Here is a 25,849-nt window from a genome sequence, read left to right on the forward strand (position 1 = left end):
AGGGTTCTGGGGCAAGATGAGGCCAAGAGGCACTCTGTGGGGTGGGTATGATTCCAAATGAGGGCTGTCAGATGGGGAGGGGCAGTGGGATGGAAGTTGCGGGAGCAGGATTAAGTGCAGCCCTGCGGAAGCTGGGGGCAGCAGGATGAAGTCAATAGCCTGTGGAGAGCTCTAGAGCTGTGGGGCACAACCGAGGGTTGTGGGGGTAGAGAGAACAGTCCTGGAGAACCTGCCGGGGGGGGGGGAGGGGCAGTACAGAACCCATCTGTGATTTCCAGTGGTAGCTCCACATAAAGAAAGGCTGAGAATGAGGGCATGAGAAGGGGGCCTTGCTGGAACTGCCCTGAACTGTGCCTCCTCCCCCCAGTAACCCCCCGACCTCATAACCCCTCACATGGACTGCACAGCCTGGAGGCTCAAGTTATTTATTGAATCATCTAACAAACTGGGGGGGAGGGGGGCTCCCAAGACTGCTGGGGTGGGCAGGCAGGTCAGGGGCTCCCTAGGGGCTGGGTTCAGGGGGCCCCTTCTCATCATCGGGGGGGCAGTCAATGAAGTCAGCCAGCATGGTCGCCGTCTCATCCACTTCTGCCTGTTGGGAGAGCAGGGAAGATCATTTAGGAGCCCTCACCCTAGGATCAGCCCCACCTCCCCCTACAAGTCTCTACCCATTAGGGATGTTAAAATTAAATTAATCAGCTAATCAAACAGTCAATGGGATTTCTATGGACTATTCAATTAGTCGATAAGGGCGCCTCTGCTTTGAAATGTAGCAAGAGCTGCCCGCTGGCCCTGGCCTTCACGCTGCATTTCAAGCTCTTATACATTTCAAAGTGGACGCACCGCTGGCCCCCGGTCCCTGCTGGGGCTCTTGTACATTTCACAGTGGAAGCGCCATGGAGCCTGGGGCCAGTGGGAGACTCCCTGCTGGTCCCAGGCTCCATGCTGCGCTTCCACTTTGAAATGTACAAGAGCCCCAGCAGAGCTGAAGCAGGGGGGATTGGCTTTTAAGCCAGCTCCCCCCAGCACCCTCCTCCTCCCCCGTCTTTCTGATAGATGCAGCAAGAGGTGGGGAAATGACCAGTCGATTAGTCGCTTACATCCCTACGACCCATATCTTTCCACTCCACACCAGGATCTCTGCACCGTAGCCCCTGCTCCCCGCCTCCCCCAGGGCCTCAAACCTTAACCTCCTCCCGCCAACCTCACCTCTTCCTTCCCAGCCACAGCCAGCTGCTCCTGCTCAAGACTGGGCTGGGTCTCCTGGCCACCCTCCAGCCCCTCGCCAGCACCATCTCCTTGCTCCATGCCAGGGGACATTCCTTCTTCTCTTGAGAGCTGCTCTGCCTCCAGAACTGGGGGCGGGTCATCCAGCAGTGGTGGCTCCTCCCCCATTTCCTCCTGGCAAGGAGGAGGGGCCGGGAGGGGGCTGGCCCTTGGGGGTGGAGTAGGTGGAGCAAGTGGCAGTTCCTTCCCCTCCTCCTGCTGCAGCTGGGAGGCTGGTGGGGAGCTAGCCTTCATCACCATCACCTCCTCCTCTTCCTCCTCCTCCTCCTCCTCAGGAGGTGGCAGCTCAGCTGCCTGGCTCTCCTCCACCTCCATGATAAGGTCATCTGGTTCCCTGGGGGCCTCCGGCAGCTCCTGGGCAGCAGGGGGTGGCTGCTCCTCCTCTGAAAGGGCCCCCTCCTCCTCCTCTTCATCTTCGGACAGGCCTTCCTCCTCCTCCTCCTCCTCGTACTCCTCCTCTTCTTCCAGCTCTTCCTCCTCCTCAAACTCTTCCTCCTCCTCTTCCTCAAAGTCCTCGTCCTCCTCATCAAAATACTCCTCTTCCTCCTCCTCCTCCTCTTCCTCCTCCTCCTCGGGGAATTCCTCCTCCTCCTCCTCCTCCTCACTGCTGTTGATGTTGATCACAGCTGGGTTCTCCTCCCCCAGGCTGGGGGGTGCCTCAGTGCTGGGGAGTGGGAGTGGGAGTGGCGGCGCAGGCACCTCCTCAGGGGACTGGGCGGGGGGTGGGGAGGGAGGGGCGGGAGGCGGCGGAGGAGGCGGTGGTGGTGGGGGGAGCTTGGGCAGCAGCCCTTTGGGGACAATAACAACACTGTCGTCTGAGTCGCTCTCTAGGGAGATCTCCACGTCTGACTCCTCCTCCTTCTCGTAGTGCACATAGACAGGGCGCCGGGGTTTGCCCCCTGACCCCATTGCCCCCCCTTCCTCTGTTCCCCCAGGAGAGGGTGGAGCCGGCAGCCGGGTCTCGACTGCCTCCCCGCACTCCTCCGACAAGGCCAGGCCAGGCATGGCTGGGGGGGGCAACTGAGACGGAGCTAGCCCCAGGTGGTTGGTGGCAGGTGGGGGGCGGGCGGGAATTGGAGCAGGAAAGGGGGGGACCTGGTGGAAGGGGGAAGCAGCCACCTCAGAGGGGGCAGGGCCAGCAGAGGGGGCAGGGCCTTGCAGGGGTAGTTGCAGAGAGGGTACACGGGGGCGCGCCAGGGCACTGCAGGTCACCAGAGCTTCGGCGCAGAAGGACGACACCTGCAGGGGTGAGAAAGAGGGAGGCGTTGGAGTCAGGGAAGGGAGACAGAATAATGGGGAATGCTGGAGCCAGGGAGCAGGGGCACTGGAGCTGGGAGAAGGGGTAATGGCAGGGAGGCACTGAAGCCACGTGAGGGGAACAGCAGGGAGGGTGCTGGAACTGGTAGAACAGCGGGACAGGAGGGTGGGCACAGGAGGTGGGGACAAGAGGCAAGAACAGCAGGTGGGATTCCAGCGGGGTCTCACCTGCAGACTGGGATCCCGCTGGCCCAGGGCAAAGGCCCGCAAGGCGCACTGCAGAGGCGGGGGGCAAGCAGGCGCAGGTGCCAGCAGCAGCGCCAAGAGCAGGCGATAGAGCTGGTGGCGACAGGCTGGGCTGGTGTAGGGGCCTACTGGGGACACATCACCCTGTGCCAGACGGAGTAACAACGGCACCACCAGCTCTTGCAGCTTCTGGAGGGACAGATTTGTGGGTCAGAGACAGCATAACTTAAAGCACATACAGCCCCTCCCCCCCTCGCCCTGTGCCCCTGAATCCCCGTCGTCGCATGCCTGTCCCACCTCCACTCCACGCCACCCCTTACTCACCTTGTGGGTCTCCTCCTTCACCAGGCTGCCTCCCAGCAAGATGGCCCGGTTCAGCACTGTGGGGAGATGGGACGGGTTCAGGAGGGAGATGTAGTTCTATGCCTCTCAGTCCCCAAACAGGGCAGCCCCCAAAAGATGGGTGGACCATGCAAACCTTGGGGGCTCCCATCCTGCCGAGCTGGAACCCTTCTGATGTATGGGGGGGACTTGTATGCAGAAGAGATGGCACTGTGTGTCCCCGGCTGTTACTGGTTTAACGAGGGGAAGGGGAGGGAGTTTGTTGTTCTAGGGATCAGCACAAACTGGAGGTCCCAGTGACTAGTGACCGGGAGACCCAGCTGGGATGGCACAGCCGGGTCTGGCCAGCAGGCCAATGGGCTGTGGGGAGAGGACCCCGGTGACCTGCCCAGGTCCTAGCGAGGAGGAGAAAGGACGGAGGAGAGGAGAGTGGAGAAGAAGGGGGCTCAGGCAACAGAAGACCGAGGCCAGTGAGGGGCTGCTGGGAAGGGATTTAGGGGCTGGGCTGGGAGGAGGGGGCTGCTGGCCTGGGCAGGGGGAGCAGGCAGAGCCCACCTGGCTGCAGGGGAGACTCAGACGTGCTGGGCTGAGGGGGGCCAGGCCTGCAGGCCTGAGAGTTCCTGTGCTGTGATCAGTGCTCAATGAACCCTCCTGTGTGCCGCTGGCGGAGAGTCGCTCCGGTCTGAGAACAGGGCTGCACTGGCCTCCTGCGAGTGGAGTCCCCAGGGATCCAGAGCAAGTGAACTTCCCTAGGGGGCCACGGCAGACAAGTGTGCTTGAGGCCTGAGAAATGTGGGCCCAGAGGTGAGGCACGGAACCTCTGGAAAGGAGTGACTGCCTGAAAAGGGGCTGTCATAATAGTGGGAGTTCCCCCAGGGACCATACAGCCCAAATGTGAGCATGATTGATGAGTCTGTGACACCCTCCCACACAACCAGCCAAGCCCTCCATGCCCCCGCCTCAGGGAGAGATGGGTGCCAGGCTCCCCCTCCCAGGGCCCCGTACCTTGCAAGGCAGCTCTGCACACATCGCTATTGGCCATGGAGTCCTGCTTGCGGTGGAGGGATGGGGCCTCACCTCCCTCAGAAAGCTTTGGCTTCTTGGGTGCACTGGGCTTCCCCTCCGAGCCTGGCCGCCCCACTTTCAGCTGGGGAGAACAGGAGGGGTTGGTATGGTGCAGGAGAGCGGCTCTGCCGGGGTGCTCTCCACAGGCAGGCAAGGCTGGCCCTAGGCCACATAAAGGGCGCTGTGGGGAAGGAAGACTGATAGGGGTTCAGCAGTGGGCTCTCTCCCCAGGTAGGCAAGGCTGGCCTCAGGATGGTGTTAGGGGGCACTGTGGGGCAGGGTGCACGGTGGGGGGCTCACCAGGGGGCACTCTTCCAGGTAGGCAAGGCTGGCCTCAAGATGGTGTTAGGGGGCACTGTGGGGCAGGGAGCGGGGTGGGGGCTCACCAGGAGGCGCTCTCTCCTGGCAGGCAGGACTGGTCCGAGTCTTGCACAGGGTCTGTCTAGGGGGTGCCATGGCACAGGGGATGGGGTAGGCTTACCTTGATGCTGTCCGTGGGAGGTGCGATGTCACCGAGCAGGTGGGCCAGAAGCGCCTCGCTGCGATGGGAGGGGCCCTGCAGCACCCCCGCACCAGCCCCGCCCACCTGCACCCACAACTCCAGCACCTGGTACAGCCGGGTGCGCACGGCGCTGCAGAGGGGGCAGGAGGTCAGGGCCTACGTCCCCTCAAAGCCACATGGCCACCAAGTAAATCCCATGCAGGGGCTCAGGGCTGCAGCAGGGAGAGATGCCTGTCCTCAAACCCCAGAGCCAGTGCGGTCAGGGGACCAGCACCCATTCCCTGGTTCCCACCCACCCCAGCTATGCCCACTCACCTGGCCCTAAGCTGCTGGGAACAGCCCTCTCCCCCCAATGCAGTCTGCATCCCAAACCCTTCATCCTCAGGCCCACCCCAGGGCCTGCATCCCCAGCCAGAGCCCTCACCCTGCACCTCCCAAAACCTCTTCCCCAGCCCTAAGCCCTCACTGGCCCTGTACTCCAGCCCACTGCCCCAGCCCTGAGTCCCTTCTTCACCCCAACCCCCACCTCACCCTGCTTGTTTGCACAATGACTTCTTGTACCACACAACACCCCTAGTGCTGTGCATAATACGTCAGTCCACATGGGTATGTCTACACTACCACCCTAGTTCGAACTAGGGTGGTAATGTAGGCAACCGGAGTTGCAAATGAAGCCCGGGATTTGAATTTCCCAGGCTTCATTTGCATCTTGCCGGACGCCGCCATTTTTAAATGTCCGCTAGTGCAGACTCCGTGCCATGCAGCTACACGCGGCACGGACTAGGTAGTTCGGACTAGGCTTCCTATTCCGAACTACCGTTACTCCTCGTGAAGCCTAGTCCGAACTACCTAGTCCGTGCCGCGTGTAGCCGCGTGGCACAGAGTCCGCACTAGCGGACAATTAAAAATGGCGGCGCCCAGCTTTATGCAAATGAAGCCCGGGAAATTCAAATCCCGGGCTTCATTTGCAACTCCGGTTGCCTACATTACCACCCTAGTTTGAACTAGGGTGGAAGTGTAGACATATCCCATGTGACTTAGAGGGAACCCTGGTCTGGGGAGTGGGCCCCGCTCCCAGCCCAGGACTAACCTGTAGGGCTTCTCCTGGCCCGGTGGTACCGCCTCCCTGCAACCGCTCCACGTGCCCAGCACTTGGGGGAAGAGCCGGCCCAGAACACTGCCCCAGCGCGCCAGCCGTGCCCCACACCTGAGAGGAAGGGGTCAGTACAGTGAGCTAGGGAACGCCCCTACCCTCACAGCCCATCAGCCACCCACTACACCAGGGGGAGGGGTCCTCATGGCGCCAGGCAGGTACCCCCACAGACTCACGCCAAGATCAGGGCTGCCAGCACATCTAGGACCTCCAGGTGGACAGAAGGCAACAGCAACATTTTCAGGGGGCCGTCGCCAAACCAGCTCTGGGGAGGGAAGCAGAGGGGCATCAGCCAGAATCCAGCCCCTCATGGTGCTCAGGGAGCTCAAGCATATGCCCTCCTGCAGGGAAGTCAGCAAGTAGCCTGAGGAGAAGGGGACAACCCCAGCCCCACACTCCAGTCCTGGGGGGGCACCACACTGCTCTATGAGATCCTGACAGAGGGCCCCAAAGCACCACTGCTTACAGGGCCAAGCACCCACACTGGAGAGTCCTTCTAACACTGAGAGGATCCCCGGGATCCCCGCCCCACAGAGGTTGTCCTCCCAGCCACACACCCCCTCTCCCACTCACCATGTTCTTGACGGAGATGTTCAGAGCCCGGCACACAAGATCCAGAACATCTTGGACCGGAACTGTCACGGGGGCCACAAATTCACAGCTGAAATGGGACACAACAGGGGAGGGGTTAGCTGGGGGCCTCCCCCCTTTGAGTCAGTACAGACCCCCCTGCTACAGCACTAGGGAGCGCCCTCCTGTAGGGAATCCAGCTGGGGGCAGTGACCACGTGACAAGTTCTTTAAGATTGTCTCTGACTACTGTGTACGTGCCTCAGTGTCCCATGTGTTACTCGAGTCTCGAGGTGGGGGATGGGCGCAGAGACGAGGCAGGTGTGGCTGCGAGGGGCGAACTGCACACAGAGACCAGCCGGGCCCGTCCCATGCATGGACCCAGCTGGAGCTGCTGGAGATCAGAGCCCAGGAGACCAGTTTGCCTGGGAGAGAGAGACAGTTTGGGGGAGGTGTGCTAGGGGTAACTGCAGTTAGTCCCAATCCGGTTCCAGCAGCCTAAGAGGGAGTCAGAACTGGCCCCAGTACGACACCGGGGCAGGGCGGAGCAGGGCTCGCTTTCCCTGGCAGCCAGGGCTGGCTGCAGAGGGATACTAGGGTCAGAGGTTCAGCGGGGGGCGCTCTTGCTACCACTGGGGAGCTGACAGGCCCCAGTGCCCATTGGCATGAGGCTCTGTAAAGCTGAGCCAGCCTGACCCCTTGATGCCCTGAATCTAAGGGGGATCCTGGGAGGTATCACCTATCCCCCAGTACAAGCACAGGGGCAGATGGGGAGCGAGTACAGTCACACCTGCCCACTGGGGTTACATTCCTAACATGCCATGCATCGACTGCACTTTCCCAGAGCCCCGTGAGGCTCTGGAGGGCAGCCAAGCCCCACTCAGCCAACCAACTAAGGGTTTTGCTGACGTTCAGGGAGGGATGCAAGAGCTGCATGCTTATCTTGGCGACTCCGAGCCCCAGGATCACTAATCCTCACCAGCCAGGGAGCGGGAATGTGGAGTCTAATGATTCAGGGAACCCCAGAAGCATCCTATCCCAGAGCCGTGCACCACAGGAGGGCTGAGACCACTGTGCTGTTGGGGGCCAACTGGGGGGCCAGGTGAGTACCTGAGCATAAGTTGCAGGCACTTGGCCAGGCCAGAGAAGCGGTTGCAGAGGTTCAGGACGAAACTGGTCTCCCCATCGGGTGGTGCCGGCGGCAGCAGCAACTCCACACCTGGGCCCTCGTAGGGCAGGGGCTCTGGGGGAGAGCCGAAACTGTCAGTGGCTGGTGTACCTACCCCTCCACAGCACCGGGTCAGACACCGGAGTTCCAAACTTCCCTCCCTGCAGCTTTTATACCTCCCCATAGACCAGAGAGTCCTAGGGAAAGGGAGTCCTGCCTTGCAGGATGACTGAGTTCACTGCCCCCCTACCCTTGCACTGGCTTTTGCCCCCGGAGAATGCTGAGGCAACCCCAGAGGGGACACCAATCCACAGGATGCCTATGTTCACTCCCCCGCCATTGGGGCACCAATCCACCAGACACCACCTGGGTTCACCCCCTCCTCCCAACCGGTTGCCCTATCACCTTACCGGTCTCGGCAGCCTCATAAAGGTTTCCCAGCAGGCTGTGCAGCGTGGCCAGCAGGGCGTGCAGCTCCTGCTCCCAGCACTCCCTATGCTTCAGCCCCTGAGTGAAGCCAGCACCCAGTGAGGGCAGCAGGGCATAGCATTCACATGCCAGCTGAGGAGGAAGACAGCGTCAGCAGCACCCAACCAGGGGGAAGTCCCAGATGCCTCGCACGGGCCCCCCACTGGCTTCCCTCCTCTCATACTCAGGGTAGCCCCTGCCAGCCAACCACAGCCACAGGATAGGTGATCCCCGCCCCTAATGCAGCTGTAACAAAGCCCCCAGCCCCTCTGCATCCCAGGGCCAACCAACCATGCTGTCCCATCTGCTCCCCCATGCGCTACCCCCACACACTCTCCCCATATATCATGATGGAGCAACTCTCCCCACACTCTCCCCAAAGTGCCACCCTTCCCAGCCAGGGGAAACCCCCCCAGTCCCTGCAGATCCCTGCAGGCCCAGATGAGGAAGGTGGAGATAACCACACACAGCTGACCGGGGGGTTCTTCCTAGCATGCCTTGGGCCAGCACATAGCATAGAGTGCTGTGCTAGCTAGCTAGCCCAGCCCAGCCCAGCCCCACACAGTACCTGCTGCAGCTGAGGCGAATCCGAGTCCACATGGGACAGGAAATAGGCAGCCAGTTTGCCCTGAGGGTGAGGAGAGAAAACGGGTAAGCAGCCAACCTCCAAGCCCCAGGCAGCCAACACTCCACAACACCTGGGGGCCCCAACAAAGTAGTCCTCCCCACAGCAGGGAGACAGACCTACCCGGAGAGAGCCACAGGCCCGTGGGTAAAAGGTCATGCAGGCCTTGATGCCTTCCAAAGCTGAGACCTGGCACTGGGGAGAGAGCGGAGATGCAGTCAGACACTGCCTTCTTTGGGGTGCCAGCTCCCACCTGGCCCCAGGGTAGGGACTGGCTGGCTCACAGGGGTGGGGAATGAAGCAGGGGGCCTGTCCCCTCTAGGGCCTCACTTCCACCTGGCCCTAGAGGGATTAAGCTGCAAGAGGGGTGTGGGCCACACTCACCTCAGGTTTGAGGGCCAGCAAAGATGTGAGGAGCCCAGGGATGTGGTTGGTGCCAATGTCCCGGGCCAGCTCAGGCAGCTGGCAAGAGTAGTGTAGCAGGTCACGCAGCACAGCCACCCCCAGAGCCATGGTAGAGGCCGGGTCCTGGGACTGCGGAATGGGGGCAGGTGTCAGGCCACACCTCTTGTTCCATCCTGCCCATACCTCCTGCTCTGCCCCCTTTCCCAACCTCTTTGCTCCCCACTCCCTGTCCCACACCTTTCACATTCCCCTGAAACTCCCTTCTCCTAAAAAGCCACCCAACTCACTCACAGCCCCAGCCCGCCCCACTGCATATCCCTCTCCCATGCTCCTAGCTCAGCTCCCAACCTCCTCACCTGGAGCAAGTGCTGCAGGCTGCGCAGCCAACTCAGGCAGTGCAGCTGGAAGGCCTCTGTGGGAGTCTCACTCACAAGCAGGGAGAGCAGGCACAGGCCCTCAAACCTGGGGGGAAGGGGCAGAGTAAGCACATGGGGGAAGCAAGGAGAGAAGGCTTGTGGAGGGGACCTAGGAGGGGCAATGAGGGAGATGGGTGGAGGCAGCTCCTGCTAGGAATATTGGGGGGGGAGTTCCCAGAGGAATAGGGAGTCTCTGGTATCCCCTACAAGGGAAGCTAGAGAGTGGTTCCTGGGAGGCTCAATAAGAGAGGATGGGGCGCTCCAATGTCCTCCTATAAAGGGAATCAGGGAGGGTTACCGGTAGGCGCCAATATCCGCTATAAGGGAAGCCAGTGGGGGCAGAGCTTCCGCAGGGGGCTCTATACTGGGGGCTGTGAGACTCAGATATCCTCCTATAAAGGGAACCAAGAAAGGTTTCTGGGGAGACCCCAGGATCTACTATAAGGGAAGCCAGGGGAGGTTCCTGGGGCACCCACCTATCCAGTGGAACTAGCTCTGGGCTTCCTTGGCCTCCAGAGCAGGATGTGTGTGTGGGAGGGAGCTCACCGTGTCTTGATGGTGCCCAGCCGGGCATTGGTGACCCCAATCAGGCCCCCCAGGGCCGGCAGGTTCTGCAAACACAAAATGAAGGAGTAGGGCGGTCAGTGAGGTGCCTCAAAAAGCACAGGCTTCCCCCTAACCCCACAAGTAAAGAAGCCAGCACAACATCCTGGCCCCAGCAGACAGAGGGAAACCCCTCAGAACCCTCCCACCTACCCTCCAGGCTCTTCTGCCCCATGGACTTCTACTCTGCCCTGCACCAGGCCCCGGGGTGTCAGAATGGGGGAAGAATGAGTGGAGACTGGAGGCACCACAGCCACAGAGGCTGGAGGCACCACTGCCACAGCCACATAGCTGCAGATCAGCCCCGGAGGCCAGAGGTGGACCAGAAGCATCGCTGCCATGGCCATGAGGCCTGGGGCCGGCCTCAGAGGCACTGCTGCTATGGCCATGCAGCCTCAGGCCGGCTCCGAAGGCTGGAGACGCTACTGTCACAGCCATGGGCCAACCCTGGGCTATCCCCGGAGGCCACTGCCACAGCCTCGCAATCCAGGGCCGTCCCGAGGCGCCACAGCCCAGGGCCAGCCCCGGAAGCTAGAGGCACCGCTGCCGCGGCCATGCGACCTGCACCAAAGGCACCGCAGCCACATGTCCTCAGGCAGGCAGCTTGGCGCCGGCCCCAGAGGCGCCATGTGCCTCCAGCGCCAGCCCTGGACTGCGTGGCCAGTGGTGGCACCTCAGCGCTGCCTCCTCCATCAGCTGTGTGGGGGAAGGAAGGGCAGGGCTGAGCTCCTTCCCCCAACATGTTGGGCATGCCTGTTAGGGGGCAGGGCCTGGAATAGCCTCGGGGGCTAGACCAAAGCCCTAGGCGGGCTGCTGAGAGGCTTTTGCCCAACCCTGCTCTAAGGAGTAGGGTGCTGATGAGAGGGCTGAGCTGCAGGGCAGAGAGTGGGGCCTGGGTAGGGCAGAGCCTAGAGCAGGGGTCTCCAACCTTTTTAAGCACAGGATCAGTTTTTTAATTTAAATGCAATCCAGGATCTACCTCAAACCCAAATATCCTTGCCCCACCTCCTGGCTACGTCTACACTGGCCCCTTTTCCGGAATAAGAGCCTCCGGAAAAGGGCACTTTTTCCGGAGGATCGGGGCCAGTCTAGACGCTCTTTTCCGGCTTTTTTAAAAGCCGGAAAAAAGCGGCGGACATTTTTATTTAAATGCCGCGGGGGATATTTAAATCCCCCGCGGATTTCCCTACGACGACTCGTGAAATTTACATGCCCCTTCCGGAAAAGGGGCCAGTGTAGACGTAGCCCCTTTGTGCCCCTTCAGCGAGACCCTGCCGCTGTTCACTCAGACCTCCTTCCCTCATTCTCCCTTCCTTTAATCAGTTAGGGGCACAGGCTCTGGTCTTGGGCTAAGGGATTTGGAGTATGGGAGGGGCTCTGTGCTGAGCCTGGGGCAGGGAGTTGGGGTACAGAAAGGGTTCAGGGTACAGGTGCTGTAAAAGTTTGGGTCCAGGGGGGCTCAGGGAAGGGGCTTGGGATGCAAGAGGGAATTCATGACTGGGGCAGGGGTTCAGAGCTGGCTCCACATGGATGTGGCTCCTGGGTGATGGTGCAGTGGGGCTAATGGAGGCTCACCCCTGCCCTGGCCCCACACCACTCCCAAAAGCAGCCCGCAAATTCCCTCCATCCCAAGCCCTGTTGTGCCCCCTCCGTTCTGTGGAGATAGAATACAGCAGTGGTCCCCAACCATTAGAGGTTGCCGGGCACCAGGGGGTGTGGCCGTTCGCCTGCCGGGCGCCAGGGGGCGGGGACACTTGTGCATATGGGGGGCGGCCCCCCCATAGCCGCATGCCCGGGGGCGGGGTCCCCCATAGCCACGCGCCCGGGGGCGGTGCCCCCTCCAAGCACCGCGTGCCCGGGGCCGGCGCTCTCCTCCCCCCAAGCGTGGCGCTCCCGGGGCCGGCACTCACCGTACGCCATGTGCCCGGGGCCGGCTCTGGCACCGCGCATGTGCCACGTGCCCGGGGCCAGGCCGGCCCCGAGCACTTGGCGGGCGCACGCAAATGCCCCCGCAGGCGCACCGTGTTGTGGACCAGGGGAATACAGGGCGGGAGAGGGGGCACCCTGACGTCAGCGCCCCTCCTCTCCCATCCCTGCTCTGTACCGCAAGGGCAGCAGACGCGCAGCAGTGGGGGGAGGGGCAGCTGCAGTGCTGCGCTTGATCATCTCTTGGCCAAACCAGGAAGGATCGATCCCCATCTACTGCTCGGTGACCACTGGCCTAGCGAGCCTGGGAGACGAGGAAGGGAGCCTTGCAGAACGGCTGGGCCCTGGCAGTGCAGCGGGTCCAGGGCAGAAGGGGCGGAGCCTGGTGACAGGGGCGGGGCCTGGCAGGAAGTGGGCCTGGGCGGGGCTCTAGGAAGGCGGGGCTCTAAAAGGCTTTAAGGAGCGAGCGGGATGCCTGGTGGGTTCTAAGCAGAGGGGGCGGGGCCGGGGCCCGAGCCCCGGGCAGAGGGGGCGGGGCTCTCACCTGCCCGCCGGCTCCGCTATCCCGCAAGCCGCGCACGAGGCCGGGTAGCGCGCGGGGACTGGGCGGCCGGACCCCACCCAGCGCCTCCAGCACCAGCCGCCCCGGGCAGCCCGCGACTCCCACCGCCGCCATGCCAGCACGCCGCCTGACGTCACCGCCTCGCGACTAGCGGCCCTGGAGACCGCCCGCGCGCGGCCGTGACGTAATTGCAATGCGACGGAAGGTGGGGCTTGGCAACAGCCTTGAGAAACTGTCTGGGCCGTGGGTGTGGCTAGAAACCGCCATGTGCACCCGATCTTAGTGGGGGGCCTGGAAACCGCCATGTGTGGCCTTTCCCCTGAGAAAGGGGACTGGAAACTGCCATTTGTAATAAATCCCAATGGAAGGGGGCTGGAACGGCCTTGTGTGACCTTTCCCAACTGAGGGAAGGCTGGAAACCACTGTGAGTGGTTCCTAATGGTGTTGAGAGACACCATGGCTCTGTCTACACTGCTTCTTTTGCCAGAAATATGCAAATAAGGCTAAGCATGGAATATCCCTGAGCCTCATTTGCATACCTAATGAGCCACCATTTTTACAGAAGAGGCTCTTGTGCTAGAAGGAGCTGGCTACACTGCCCCTTCTTGCACAACAAAAACCCTCTTGCGCAATGTCATTCTTCCTGAAAAGTAATCAGCGTAATGGCATTGCGCAAGAGGGTTTTTGTTGCGGGAGAAGGGGTAGTGTAGACAGCTCCTTCTGGCACAAGAGCCTCTTTTGCAAAAATGGTGGCTCATTAGGTATGCAGATGAGGCTCGGCGATATTCCATGCTTAGCCTCATTTGCATATTTCTGGGGCAAGAAGCCATGAGTGTAGACATAGCCCATTTGTGCCAATTCCCAGTGGCATCTAGACATCATTGTTCCCAATTGTGAGAAGGGATGGAAACCACCATATGTGACCATCCTGGTTGTCCCACATAGAGATTACGCAGAGCCTCTGCCTCAGTAGAGGAGTAGGCCCTGGATCTCACCCAGTGCATGCCTCACTGAGGTGGGTCACCAGAATACCACCAGGCACATGTGTCTCCATCAGAGGATCCTATAAACCACTGTGCTTACCTGTGGGGTGGGACTTGAAACAGCTATGCACACCTGGGAGATGGCTGTAGTGATGCAAGGGTAGCAGAGTTTGGGGTCCAGTCTTTCCTGATTGGGGGATGAGGGGCTTGGTAACCATTTACTGACCTGGAGTGGGGAGAGAAGTTTGGGTCCTGGAGCTGTCTAGGAAGGAACAGTGAGTGTCCCCTAGATGTAGGGCAGCCACGGACCTGAGCTGGGAGTAGCTGGGGGGGGGGGGGGAAGCTGAGCCACCCTACTCGGGGATGGTGAGCTGTACCAGCTAGGGACCTCAAACAGGTCTCAATCAAAGGCGTAATCCCAGAGAGACATTTCATAGAATCATAGGACTGGAAGGGACCTCGAGAGGCCATCAAGTCCAGCCCCCTGCCCTCAAGGCAGGACCAAGCTCCGTCTACACCATCCCTGACAGATGTCTATCTAACCTGTTTTTAAATATCTCCAGAGAGGGAGATTCCACCACCTCCCTTGGCAATTTATTCCAATATTTGACCACCCTGACAGTTAGGAATTTTTTCCTAATGTCCGATCTAAACCTCCCTGGCTGCACTTTAAGCCCATTACTCCTTGTCCTGTCCTCAGAAACCAAGAGGAACAAATTTTCTCCTTTCTCCTTGTGACACCCTTTTAGATATTTGAAAACCGCTATCATGTCTCCCATCCCCTGCCTGTGCCTGCCCTGTGCCCCAGAGATGGGGAGACACCTGTGAAATATGGGGATAGAGCTAAGTAACCCCTGAATAAAAGTCCATCTCTGCAGTCTTCTCTCACTTCTGCTTTCACAGTTGGTTGAGTAACTTCCGCCAGCACAAACCACAGCTGTCCCATTTCCAGGCATGGGGCAGGGCTCATGTAGAGCATGGGGGAGGGGGACGGGCCGGGCGTAGCAGGGTGCATGCAGGGCATAGGGGTGCTGCATGGGGCAGGACAAGGGGGAGCAGCCTTGAGCAGGGCCCAGGGGGATGGCAGGGACTGTGCAGGGTACTGGGGTCACTGCATGGCCCAGGGTGCCGCAAGATGCATTCAGGGCACGTGCAGGGGGGCTAGCTCCTCTTTGTGCTGTTGAACGCTACGTGCCGAGCCGCGGGCAAGGGGCTGTCTGGGCGGGGGGGTCATTCCCCTCGCTCGCCACAAGGTTGCAGCAACATCCCCCGCCCCTGACGGCTCCTCCCCGGCGCACCCTCGGATTGGCTGCGCCGCCACCCCACGTGACGCGGGCCTGGCGCTGGCCATGGCTTCACTCGAGTCCGCTCCCTCCCGCTATCACCCGGAGCCGGGACGTGAACCCCGAGTCTAGCGCGGCGCCTGCACCCGGAGCCGGCATGGGGGAGAAGGCGGGCACCAGGTGGGGGCTGGTCCGGCGCGCTACAGGGCGCGGGGTGGGGAGGGGGAGCTTGCATCCCAGCAGGAGAGGGAACCCAGGCGTCCTGGCTCCCCCCCAACCACCAGCCCCCACTCCCCTCCCACAGCCAAGGAGTCCTGACTCCCAGCCCCCCCCAACCACCAGCCCCCACTCCCCTCCCACAGCCAAGGAGTCCTGACTCCCAGCCCCCCCCCAACCACCAGCCCCCACTCCCCTCCCACAGCCAAGGAGTCCTGACTCCCAGCCCCCCCCGCTCTGACTCACCAGCCCCCACTCCTCCCCAGCGCTGGGGAGGGAACCCAAGAGTCCTGGTACCCAGCTCCCCTCCCCCCACTGACTCATCAGCCCCCTCTTGCCTCCCAGAGCTGGGGAGAGAACCCAGGAGTCCTGGCTTCCCTTGCATATGAGTGGGAAAGGCCTGATCCTGGTGCAAGGATGTAGGTCATGGCTGGGGGAGGGGCAGCTAATCCAGGAGTAAGGCAGCAGCACTGCCAGGCACTGGGGGTGGAACCAGATTACGGAGATATCGGACCCTGGTGCCAGCCCTGCCTCGGACGCCTGGGTTCCTCAGGACACCTTGGGAAGCTGTCATTTAACACCCAGATGCCTCGGTCCTTTGAGGCCTTTGGGAAGGGCTCCCTCCAGACAGGTGCAGGGACCTGGCCCATGATATGATATTCTCCCCCTGCCCTGTCTCTGCGTTGGGTGCTAGGGATAGGCTGGAACCTGGCAGCAGCTGTCAGGCATGTTTGGTCAGAGCGCTCTGGAGTTTATTGCCCCAGAGATAAGGGCAGGAGGCTAGAGAAGAGGGGGCCAAGGGCTGCCTGGCTCCACCACTCCTGCCAGTGCCCCTCACTCCCAATCCGCAGCCCCTTGGCTCTGAGGCTGTTTGGGATAGTGGGTCTCTCCTGGCGTGGGGGTGGGTCAGAAAGAGGAACTGGAAGCTGCGTAGCTCAGCAGGCAGACTGCAGAAGCTGCTCTGAGGAGCAGAGCAGATGTGGGGGGAGGGCTGGGATTGGGGGAGCAAAGGGATCCCAGCCCTAAGTTTTTCTTTACAAACACTTTCAGTCCCAGCCCTAGGGAGTCCCACACTCTGCATTCCGTCCCTGGTGCAGAGATGCAGCCACCTCTTGGGGGAGCGGAGAAGTTGTACAGAAACCTATGTTGAGGAGGGAGGGGGGCCCAACGCTGTCCCATCCCCTTGGGGCAGTGCTGTCCCTTCCTGAGGCCATAGAGAGGGCTCAGGATTAGGGCCAACTGGCTGAGTGCTGAACCGCAGGGGTGCACGGTGACCTCCCCCAACTGTCACCCAAGTGCCTCCCTAGGACTTCCTCACAACATCCTGTCTAGGAAACAAAACAGGAAACGCCACGTCCTGTTGGAGACACGTGTCCTAACCTTGTGCCAGCCCTGCCCCATGCCAGTGCCCCTCACTCCCAAACAGCAGCCCCTGCCAGCCCAGTCCTGGGCTCCCCTCAGCTCTGCCAGTGCCCCCCATTCCTGACTCTCAGACCCTGGCAGCCCAGCTCTGGACTCCCCCAGCTCTGCCAGTGCCCCTCACTCCCAACCTATAGCCCCTGCTACCCCAGCGCTGGGCTACTATGAGTGCTCCTCACACCCAACACAAAGCTCCCTACTGCTGTTTCTGTTCCCATGTGCTGGGTTCCCTGTTTACATCCTGGCACCCCATATGTCTGTACCTTCCAGGTGGGGCTGCTTCTTGACTCCTCCTCCTCAACCTGGTTGTTCTGAGGAAGGGGGCCAACAGCCAGTGGGGTCAAAGGTCAGCCTGGATCTTCCCCAGTGCATGAGACATGGGACTAGCAATTTCCATAGCAACCTGAATATGTAGGGGGAATCCAGCACTGAATCCTCCCCCCAAACTGTATGAAATGTTTGGGGAGATGCTCTTAGAGGGAGGCTCTTAGAGGGAACTGGGCAAGCCTGGTGGGGCAGAAGTTGGTTCTCTCCCCTTTCTGGAAAATTGGGGAGGGCTTTATGGAGAGCTGTGGGGGACCCTTCCCCCCAGATCCTGCCCCCCTCATTCTGAATCAGCTGGGTTGTTCCCCCTTCACTCCTGGGTGGTCCCTGAATTCACTCCTCCCCACCCCCCTGCTGCTCCTGTCACTATGGTTACACTGGGACAACCAGCCTGGATCCTGTTTCTGTGGCAACCAGCTAGACCTGAGGCAGACAGGTGGATTCCCCCCCCCTTTCCCCCAGCTGAGCTACTGCTTGGAAGGCAGAGGTCAAAGGTCAGCCTGGTGGACCCCTGAGATGGGGGGAGCTGAAGTTGGGGAGGCCCATGTCAGTCAGTTCTGACCTATGCCCCTTCCCCCACCCCTTTTCCTCCCCAGGGTCTTCAAGAAATCAAGTCCCAACTGCAAGGTGAGTGACAGCCCGGTGCCCCTCACTCCCAACTCGCAGCTCCTGTGCCCCACCTGACCCCAAGCCAACCTAGCCCCATCCAGTGCCTCTCACTCTCGACCTGCAGCTCCCAGCCACCCCGGCCCTGCCCGGTGACCCTCACTCCTGACCCCCAGTAGGGATGTTAAGTATCGGGTAATTGACTAGTCAATAGGACACCTCTGCCTTTGAAGTGTAACAACAGCTTGAGGGCTGTTGCTACACTTCAAAGGTGAAAGCACCAAAGCGCTAGGGTCAACTGGGGACTCCCCCACTGACTCCAGGCTCCATGCAGCATTGCTGCTTTGAAACGGCATTTCAAAGCAACAGCGCTGCACAGAGCCCAGGGTCAGCTGGGGAGTCCCCAGCTGATCCTGGGCTCCCCACAGCATTCAAAGCAGCAGTGCCACACGGAGCAGCTGACCCCACGCTCCATGCAGCGCTGCCGCTTTGAAGTACCCCCCCTTGTCGCCCCCCTTGCTGCCTCTTTCTGATAGAGCCAGCAAGAGGGAGGAGCAACTAGTCAACTATTCTGTCGACTATCCGATAAGCATTTGCTTATTGGATAATTGAATAGTCTTTCACATCCCTTACCCACAGCCCTTGGCCCCACAGCCCGGTGCCCCTCACTCCTGACTCACAGCCCCCCATTTCCCATCTGACGTGTAGACTCTGGCCGTGCCCGGTGTCCCTCACTGCCGACCCGCAGCCCCTGGCCAGCCTTTCCCTGCCTGGTGCCCCTCACTGCCGACCCACAGCCAGCCCAGCCCCACCCAGTGCTCCTCAATCCCAACCTACAGCCCCTGGCCTGCCCAGCCCCGCCCAGTGCCCCTCACTCCTGATCCGCAGTTCCCGGCCAGCCCAGCCTCATCTGGTGCCGCTCACTCCTGACCCGCAGCCCCGCCCCTCCCAGTCCTCCTCAATCCCAACCTGCAGCCCCTGGCCAGCCTGGCCTTGGGTTCTGGGTAAGAATGTTAACTGGAACAGCCATCCGCCCGTTGTGGGTGTGGGGCTGCTTCCGCTGTGGGCGGGGAGGGCAGGGTGCTCCAGCCTGGCCTGAGCAGCTCTTGTTTTTGTTTGCTGTGGGTCCAGCCCAGCCAAAGAAGGGGTTGCTCCAGCCTGGCCACGGGCAGGGGCTACCCTGCCCAAGTGCATTTAATAGGTTAACCAGTTAAACTTAATGTTTAACCAGTTAACTCATTAAATGGGATTTTACATCCCTAGTTCTGGGTGTTATGGTCTCTTCCCCCCCCCCCCCCCCCCCAACCTCAATGGTTTCCTCTTGCGGCTCTTCCCCCGCCTGGCTTCCTCCCTTGCGCACTGACACGGGGATCCTGCCATGTCTCTCCCCTCCCCCCATGGGCCTTTGCACACACTACTGAGTGCCCGTCCACGCAGAACTTGGCCTGAGGCTTGTGCATAGAGAGGTGGGGGGGCTAAGGTTGGGATGGGAGTGGGGCCCTGTATTGTCGAGGGGCAGAAGGTGCAGTGTAAGGGGGGCTCTGAGCTAGGGAAGAGTCATCCCAGGTTCTTGAGGGAGAAAGGGGGAGAGGCCCTGAGCTCCAGGCAGTGAAGAGTTAACCACCACCCACTTCTTCTCCCTCCTTCCCCCCCACACAGTTTGTTTACATTGGGTTTCCACACACCTGCCCCCCCCCCTTTCCTGATTGGCTGCCCCCCTCCCTAGGGCCCCCTCAAATTCCTAGGGGGCGGCAGAGCTGCAGATAAACAGACTCTGGAAGGAGCAGCGGGTGTGGGGGGGTGGTAGGTACAGTGAAGGTGCGTGGGGGGGCAGCAGGCGTGGCTGGGGCAGGGAGGGCATCTCAGGGTGGGGATGGAGCCCCTGGAGCTGGACAGGATTCGATGTGAGATGTCTGGGAGCCTCCGGGTCTTCAGAAAACAGCTGGGAACCCAGGTAAGGGGGTGCTAATTGGGGACTGACAGCTTGCATCAGAGCAGTCCTGATCTGGTAGAGTTCCCCCCCACCCACTGGGTGCTGCAATGGGCTATTTCCCCACGTGGGTGTGAGGATCTGTCTGTCCCCCTTCCCCATGTCTGTCTGTTCCCACAGCTCACTGTCTATCTTGGCAAGCGTGACTTTGTGGATCACCTGGACCGGGTGGACCCTGTGGGTGAGTTAGGGGGTTAGGGAGTGGGGAGGGTAGGGGCCTTAAAGGATTGGTGGAGGCTGGGAATTGGGGATATTGGGGGGCTGGCAGTTAGGGGGTCAGACATGGAGGAAGGTCAGTGGGGGTCTGGAGTTCAGAGGGCCGGTTGGCTCTAGGAGTGCTGGAGGTTGAGGGGCAGAGATGGCTGAGGGGCAGTGGGGTGCTAGGGCTGGAGGTGTTTGGGGTGCTGGGAGACCAGGGACTGGTTGGCTATTGGAGTGGGGTGGTGGTTACGGGGATGAGGGTTCAGGGTTAGGAGACATGGAGTAGGGAGTTAGAGGGCTGGTCAGAGACTGGGGGTCAGAATGCTGAGGTGGCTGGGGGAAGTCTGGGGGTCCAGGGACTGATTGGCTCTGGGGTGGTTGGGGTGCACAGAGCTAGTGGGGATCAGGGGATCCTGCCCAGTCTCACCCCTGCCCTGATTCCCATGCAGATGGAGTGGTGCTGGTGGACCCCGAGTACCTGAAGGATCGGAAAGGTGAGAGGGGCTGGGGGGGGAGGCTCCTGCTCTGAAGAGGGGTGAGATTCCAGGCTCCACCACTGCCCCTTTGACCCAGACTGGCTAGGGGCGAGGCTGAGTGATCAGGCTCCACCCCTGGCATGTCTGTTCTTGGGTAGGGGGAGGCATCTTGGGGAAAAGGAGGGTGGGAAACAGCTTGGGGAATTCTGAGTAGAGCTGTCTGAGGCCTTCACCCTGTCTTGCTGCCCTCTTCCCCACCCCTCTTCTGCAGTGTTTGTGACTCTGACCTGCGCTTTCCGCTATGGGCGTGAGGACCTGGATGTGCTGGGCCTATCGTTCCGCAAAGACCTTTTCGTCGCCACGTGCCAGGCTGTGCCCACCCTGCCTCAGGAGCAGTGCTCCCCCACCCGCCTGCAGGAGCGGCTGCTGCGCAAGCTGGGAGCCCATGCCCACCCCTTCTCCTTCACGGTGAGCGCCCCGGGGACTCTCCAGGGACCCTCAACCTTCCAGTGCCCTCTTTCACCTTCATGCTGAGCCCCCAGGAACCCCAGCACCCCCTAACCCTAGGGATGTTAGTGGCTAGTTGCCTAATCGTTTAACCAATATGCGATTGTTTATCAGTTAACAGTCCCAGTTAACTGCAACACACCCCTACGTGCTCTGCATTTAAAACTCGGACCAGCAGGTTTGCTCAGTCGCAGCCCATAGGTCCAAGTTTTAAATGAAGAGAACATGGGAGCCCCCTACCACGCCACGCTACTGCCTTTGAAACAGCTCAGAGCCTGCGGGGCAGCAGGTGGGAGTCGATACGTGCCAGCAGCTGGTTTAAAAACCAGCTCCAACCTTCCACCTGCACTAATGCCTCTGAATCAGCCTGAGCTCCTGTCCTACTCCTGGAGTCCTAGACAGGAGCTGCTGTCACCAACACGGAGTGGCAGGGGGCTCCCCAGGAGTAGGACAGGAGTTCACTGGCTGCCAGGCCCAACCTCAGGAGGGAGCATTTTAGTAACCGTGTACAGGGCGCCCCCACTCTAAGTCCCCCTGTTATACATCTGTTCCACACTGAAGTCGTTGCCACTTGTAGGAACTGATGCATTATAAATCCTCCCATTCCCTGCTCTTCGGTCATGCCAAAAACAAAACAAAAAACCCAATTTGAGCACATGGAAGTCATCCGTGGGGAACAATGCCCTGGTTTCAGTTTCACTATAAGTCCAGGTTTTTTTAAACATATCTTGGATTTATCGCAAGGCCGGCCTGTAACCACTAAGCACTGCTGACACTACACAATTACTAAAATAAACCATTTCTGACATCCCTGCCTACTCCCCCCATACCCTCTTTCACCTTCACAGTAAGTCCTCAGAGCGTCCCCTCATGTGGCAAAATGGGGATTTTATGCCCTTTATGTTGCTTGTTAGTTCTGGTGTCATGCCATGTGTTGCCTTCGTTTCCCTGGGCACTGTACCAATGCCTAGACGGGGCTGGGCATTTCAGTGTGACAGCCTCCCCCACATCCACAGTGGCTGATACTTTCTGGAAGTTGAGCCTGGGAGGGGTGCGTGTCTAAGTAACATCTTTACACCAGGAAGCACCACAAAGGCTGGAGGAGGGGCCTGGCTGGGACTACCCTGACTCTGGTCCCCCCTCTCCCCAGATGGATTGTACTGGCTGCTGCTGGTTTCTATGTTGACAAGTCTGTTCTACACTGTATCCCTGTCACCTACTAAACTTTCTGTTTTACCTGCCGGCTGGGAGTCACATCTGACGGCACATGGGGATGCAGGGCCCTGTGACACACCCAACCCCTAGTGCCCTATGAGGGGTCAGAGCCCTGCTTAACCTTCCCTGTGTCTCAGATCCCGCAGAATCTGCCCTGCTCAGTCACGCTGCAGCCTGGCCCAGAGGACACAGGCAAGGTATGGACTGTGGGACTGAGAGTCGGGCGTGAGGGGCACCAGCAACACTGGGGGAGCTTAGGGCGGGGCTGGCAGGGGCAGTGGGTCAGGAGTGAGGGGCACCAGCAACACTGGGGGAGCTTAGGGCGGGGCTGGCAGGGGCAGTGGGTCGGGAGTGAGGGGCACCAGCAACACTGGGGGAGCTTAGGGCGGGGCTGGCAGGGGCAGTGGGTTGGGAGTGAGGGGCACCAGCAGGGCTGGGAGAGCCCAGGGCTGGGCTGGAGAGGCTGTGGGTCGGGAGTGAGGGGCACTGGGAGAGCCCAGGGCTGGGCTGGCGAGGCTACGGGTCAAAAGTGAGGGGCACCAGGCTAACAGGATTTTTCTCCCCCTCTCAGGCCTGTGGGGTTGATTATGAGATCCGAGCTTTTTGTGCCAAATCCCTAGAAGAAAAGATTCATAAAAGGTACTAAAGTCCCCCATGTAGGGTAGAGGCTACAAATGTGCAGGAAGATCCCCTATCCTACCAGAACCTGGGAGAGAACCCAGGAGTCCTGGCTCCCGGTCCATCTGTCCCCATTATAACTCACCAGCCCCCACCAGGCAGAAGACCCAGGTATTTGGGCAGGCTGTGACTTCCCTTCCCCACAGGAACTCAGTGCGCCTGGTGATTCGAAAGGTTCAGTACGCTCCAGAGAAGCCGGGCCCCCAGCCCATGGCAGAGACCACCCGACACTTCCTGATGTCTGACCGGTCCCTCCACCTCGAGGCTTCACTGGACAAGGAGGTGGGGGCTGGCCAGGGCATGGATCTGGGGAGGGGAGAACTGTAGATCCCAGGGGAACGGTGGGGCAATGGAGCAGGGTCAGATGGGGGAGGGAAGTGGCACCAGTAGAGCTGGGGGAACTCGTTGCTTATCCCCTCGTGTCCTCCACAGCTCTATTACCACGGGGAGCCCATCAGCGTGAATGTGCATGTCACCAACAACTCCAGCAAAAGCGTCAAGAAAATCAAAGTCTCAGGTGCGTCACAGGGTGTGGGGGGGAGTTGAGGGGGTGCACTTGCTGGGGAGTTTTGACTGTGCATACCCAGTGGGAAATAGCTCACAAGTGCGGGGGGTTGCCCCTGGGCAGAGGGCAGCATGGGAAGGTGTTGGGGGGCTGCTTATGCCCCCGACATGGCTGACACCCCTCTCCCTCTGCAGTGCGGCAATACGCAGACATCTGCCTCTTCAGCACCGCCCAGTACAAGTGTCCAGTGGCTCAGATCGAGCAAGAGTGAGTGCTCCCCTCCCCCCACCCCAGTCCCTGGGGCAGAGGGGGGGTGGAGAGGTCCTGAACTCACACATCAGTGGGAGGGGCAGGCAGGGCCAGTAGGGAGGGATACATGGAGGGCTGTAGGGAGTCCTGATCAGAGGGGTATAACTAGCAGGGGCATCCATGGCTAGGCTGCAGAGAGGTACTGGGTATTCACAGGGGTCCTTGATGGGGTTTAGGACTCAACTGCTCACCCCCTGCCCACTCTGTGTCCAGTGACCAGGTGTCACCCAGCTCCACATTCTGCAAGGTGTACACACTCACACCACTGCTGAGCCAGAACCGGGAGAAGCGGGGCCTGGCACTCGATGGGAAACTCAAGCACGAGGACACCAACCTGGCCTCTAGCACCATGTGAGTGGGGTGAGGGGCTCATGTCCACATCCCCATAGCCTCCGCTGTCGTCCCCCCCACCCAAGTGGTGGCTGCACCTCAGGCTGCCCTGCCTGAGTTAGGTGCATTCTGACCTCATGCTCTGTTTCAGAGTCAAGGAGGGGGCGAACAAGGAGGTTCTGGGGATCTTGGTCTCATACCGTGTTAAAGTGAAGCTGGTTGTGTCCCGGGGAGGGTAAGTATCTGGCTCTGTTACCCTCCAACACCCCTGATCCTGGCCCCTCACTGACTCTCCTCTTGGCTCTTCTGCCCTTGCAGGGATGTGTCTGTGGAGCTGCCCTTCGTGCTGATGCACCCAAAGCCCCCTGAGCAGTTTGCATTGACACGGCCCCAGTCAGGTAGGGGTTAAATCGAGCCCCTTTAAACCAGCCACCACGCTCCAGAGGTGGCTGCATCTTGGAGCTGGAGGAGGGACACTAGGTTGCCTGGGGGAAATAACCCTCTTTTCATCTCTCCTCACAGTTGTCCCAGAGGCAGACACACCTGTTGACACGAACCTCATCGAATTTGAAACCAAGTAAGAGTCCTTCCCCGAAATTACCCACTCCAGCCCAGGGCATTGGGTCGGACAGCAGGCGGTGGTGTGCAGGGGGCCCCAGGGAGGCATTTGAGCAGCTGTATCCGTGAGGCAGCAGTCGAGTGCTATACCAGACTGTCAGAGGGGTAGGGATGTAGGTGTTTCCTGTTATGGCCCTGCTGGGTCTGACTCCACCCTGAGTGTTGGTAATGGTAGAGGGGCTCCCAGACACCCAAATATACATACTTGGGGAGGGGGCTTGTTTATGTTTGAAACCCTAATTGGGCCCCACAGGACATTTTGTGCTAGGGGCAAAAAGGGGAGGGGTGCTTACATTGGGCAGAGCCTACCCCCTTGTGGGTTCTGGGGCTGGGAGCAGGCTGGAGTCTATTACTCCCAAGCTGGCTGGGAGCAGCCCCCCTCATCCTGCATCCCTCCATCCCCCCAGCTACGGCCAAGACGACGACATAGTTTTTGAGGATTTCGCCCGCCTGCGGCTCAAGGGAGTCAAGGATGACAAGGACGACGACCATTTCTGATGGGGGGGGTAGGGGCTGCATTGCTGCCCCCCAGGGGCCTGGCCTGTGCTAGGGGGTGGATTTTAACGGTGTCTGCCTGGGCTTTTTAATGCTAGCCCCTGCAATGAGGGGGCTCCCTCCCCATCCCATCTCACTGCTGTAGGGCCCTAACCCAAACTGGGGTCTCGCTTGGGGAGGTCCCCATCTCCCCTCCCCCAGGAGATTTTTAACCTTGCTAAGCTCTGTAAGGGGTTGCCCCTCTGCTCCTGGGGCAGGGGCAACTTCCCCCCTCATAACTGCTCAGGGGGGACCCTGAGCAGCCCTACCTCCCATTAAAGCACTGGACCCCCTCCCTGGGCATTACTGCTGCTTGATCGCCTGCCATCTTCTTATGTACACGGTTTTTTAAAATTGTTTTAATCTGTGGGGTCCTGCCCCTCCTCTGCTCCACAAGCCCTGAGGCTGCTGGGATCCCAAATGGGGACCCAAGGTGGTCCTGCCTGGGAGCTGCAGCTGTGTGCGCTGTCTGTTGGGATTGCAGGGGATGGAGTTGTGGCTCTTGTGCTATAGCCATGTGTGACATGGGGCAGGGGGCTAAGGCTGAGCAATGGGCACAAGTAAAGAAAATATCAACCAGTGTCTGGTGTGAGTGATTTCCTGGGAGGGGTAGAGCTGTTCTACCTGCCTGACACTCAGCCTGCCCCAGAGGTGGCTGCATCTCAGCGCCAGGCAAGGGGGCTGCTGCAGGAACCAGTGTCTACTTGTCACTGCTGGAGGAGAAACGAGGTGGGGGAAGTGGTTCCCCATCCAGGGGAGCTGCTCTGTCAGTGAAGAGCCTCCCCTTTGATGCACTGGTTCTGGAGGACTCCCCAGACATAGAGAATGGCTGAGCGAGGGGGGGTGCTCTAGGCTCATTTGTGGCCTGGAGGACCAATGGCCACCTGCCTTAAGTGTCCCTAGTCCACTGTGTGCTCTAGTGAGCCACCCCCTCCCTGACCACTCTGCTAGCATAGGGAGCTGAGCTAGAACCATACAGTACTCCCCATAGAGCTAGAGCAATGCCAGCTTCAGGCCTAGTCAGAGAGACCCTACCTGGAGTGCTCTGCTTATGAATCTCT

General features: G+C 60.2%; 2 protein-coding genes across 4 annotated transcripts; one reads left to right on the forward strand and one right to left on the reverse strand.

Annotated features, from left to right (window-relative positions):
* Nucleotides 1–411: 411 nt before the first annotated feature.
* PELP1 (proline, glutamate and leucine rich protein 1) lies at nucleotides 412–12,750 on the reverse strand. Of its 2 annotated transcripts, none has more exons than XM_075908386.1 (17): nucleotides 12,577–12,750; nucleotides 10,050–10,114; nucleotides 9,444–9,549; nucleotides 9,067–9,216; nucleotides 8,806–8,877; nucleotides 8,626–8,685; nucleotides 8,000–8,150; nucleotides 7,532–7,664; nucleotides 6,426–6,513; nucleotides 6,029–6,117; nucleotides 5,790–5,906; nucleotides 4,679–4,829; nucleotides 4,138–4,279; nucleotides 3,115–3,170; nucleotides 2,773–2,979; nucleotides 1,210–2,526; nucleotides 412–592 (listed from the first exon to the last, which is right to left on the reverse strand). In XM_075908386.1, the coding sequence occupies exons 1-17, from the start codon at nucleotides 12,706–12,708 to the stop codon at nucleotides 503–505; spliced, it is 3,126 nt and encodes a 1,041-aa protein (XP_075764501.1). In that variant the 5' UTR covers nucleotides 12,709–12,750; the 3' UTR covers nucleotides 412–502. The 2 variants fall into 2 exon arrangements, with proteins under 2 accessions (XP_075764501.1, XP_075764502.1); XM_075908387.1 differs by having other exon boundaries at nucleotides 9,980–10,114; nucleotides 12,577–12,717.
* A 2,135-nt stretch (nucleotides 12,751–14,885) lies between these two features.
* ARRB2 (arrestin beta 2) lies at nucleotides 14,886–25,368 on the forward strand. Of its 2 annotated transcripts, XM_075908457.1 has the most exons (15): nucleotides 14,886–15,040; nucleotides 17,416–17,446; nucleotides 19,536–19,596; nucleotides 20,066–20,110; nucleotides 20,364–20,560; nucleotides 21,952–22,011; nucleotides 22,386–22,453; nucleotides 22,639–22,774; nucleotides 22,925–23,009; nucleotides 23,192–23,264; nucleotides 23,520–23,657; nucleotides 23,788–23,871; nucleotides 23,955–24,034; nucleotides 24,159–24,213; nucleotides 24,662–25,368. In XM_075908457.1, exons 1-15 carry the CDS (start codon nucleotides 15,018–15,020, stop codon nucleotides 24,750–24,752), a joined length of 1,227 nt encoding a protein of 408 aa, XP_075764572.1. In that variant the 5' UTR covers nucleotides 14,886–15,017; the 3' UTR covers nucleotides 24,753–25,368. The 2 variants fall into 2 exon arrangements, with proteins under 2 accessions (XP_075764572.1, XP_075764573.1); XM_075908458.1 differs by lacking the exons at nucleotides 14,886–15,040; nucleotides 17,416–17,446 and adding an exon at nucleotides 18,794–19,379.
* Nucleotides 25,369–25,849: the final 481 nt, after the last annotated feature.

This window comes from Pelodiscus sinensis, chromosome 24 (assembly GCF_049634645.1).
Source record: "Pelodiscus sinensis isolate JC-2024 chromosome 24, ASM4963464v1, whole genome shotgun sequence".
In the NCBI taxonomy this organism is placed as follows: Eukaryota; Metazoa; Chordata; order Testudines; family Trionychidae; genus Pelodiscus; species Pelodiscus sinensis.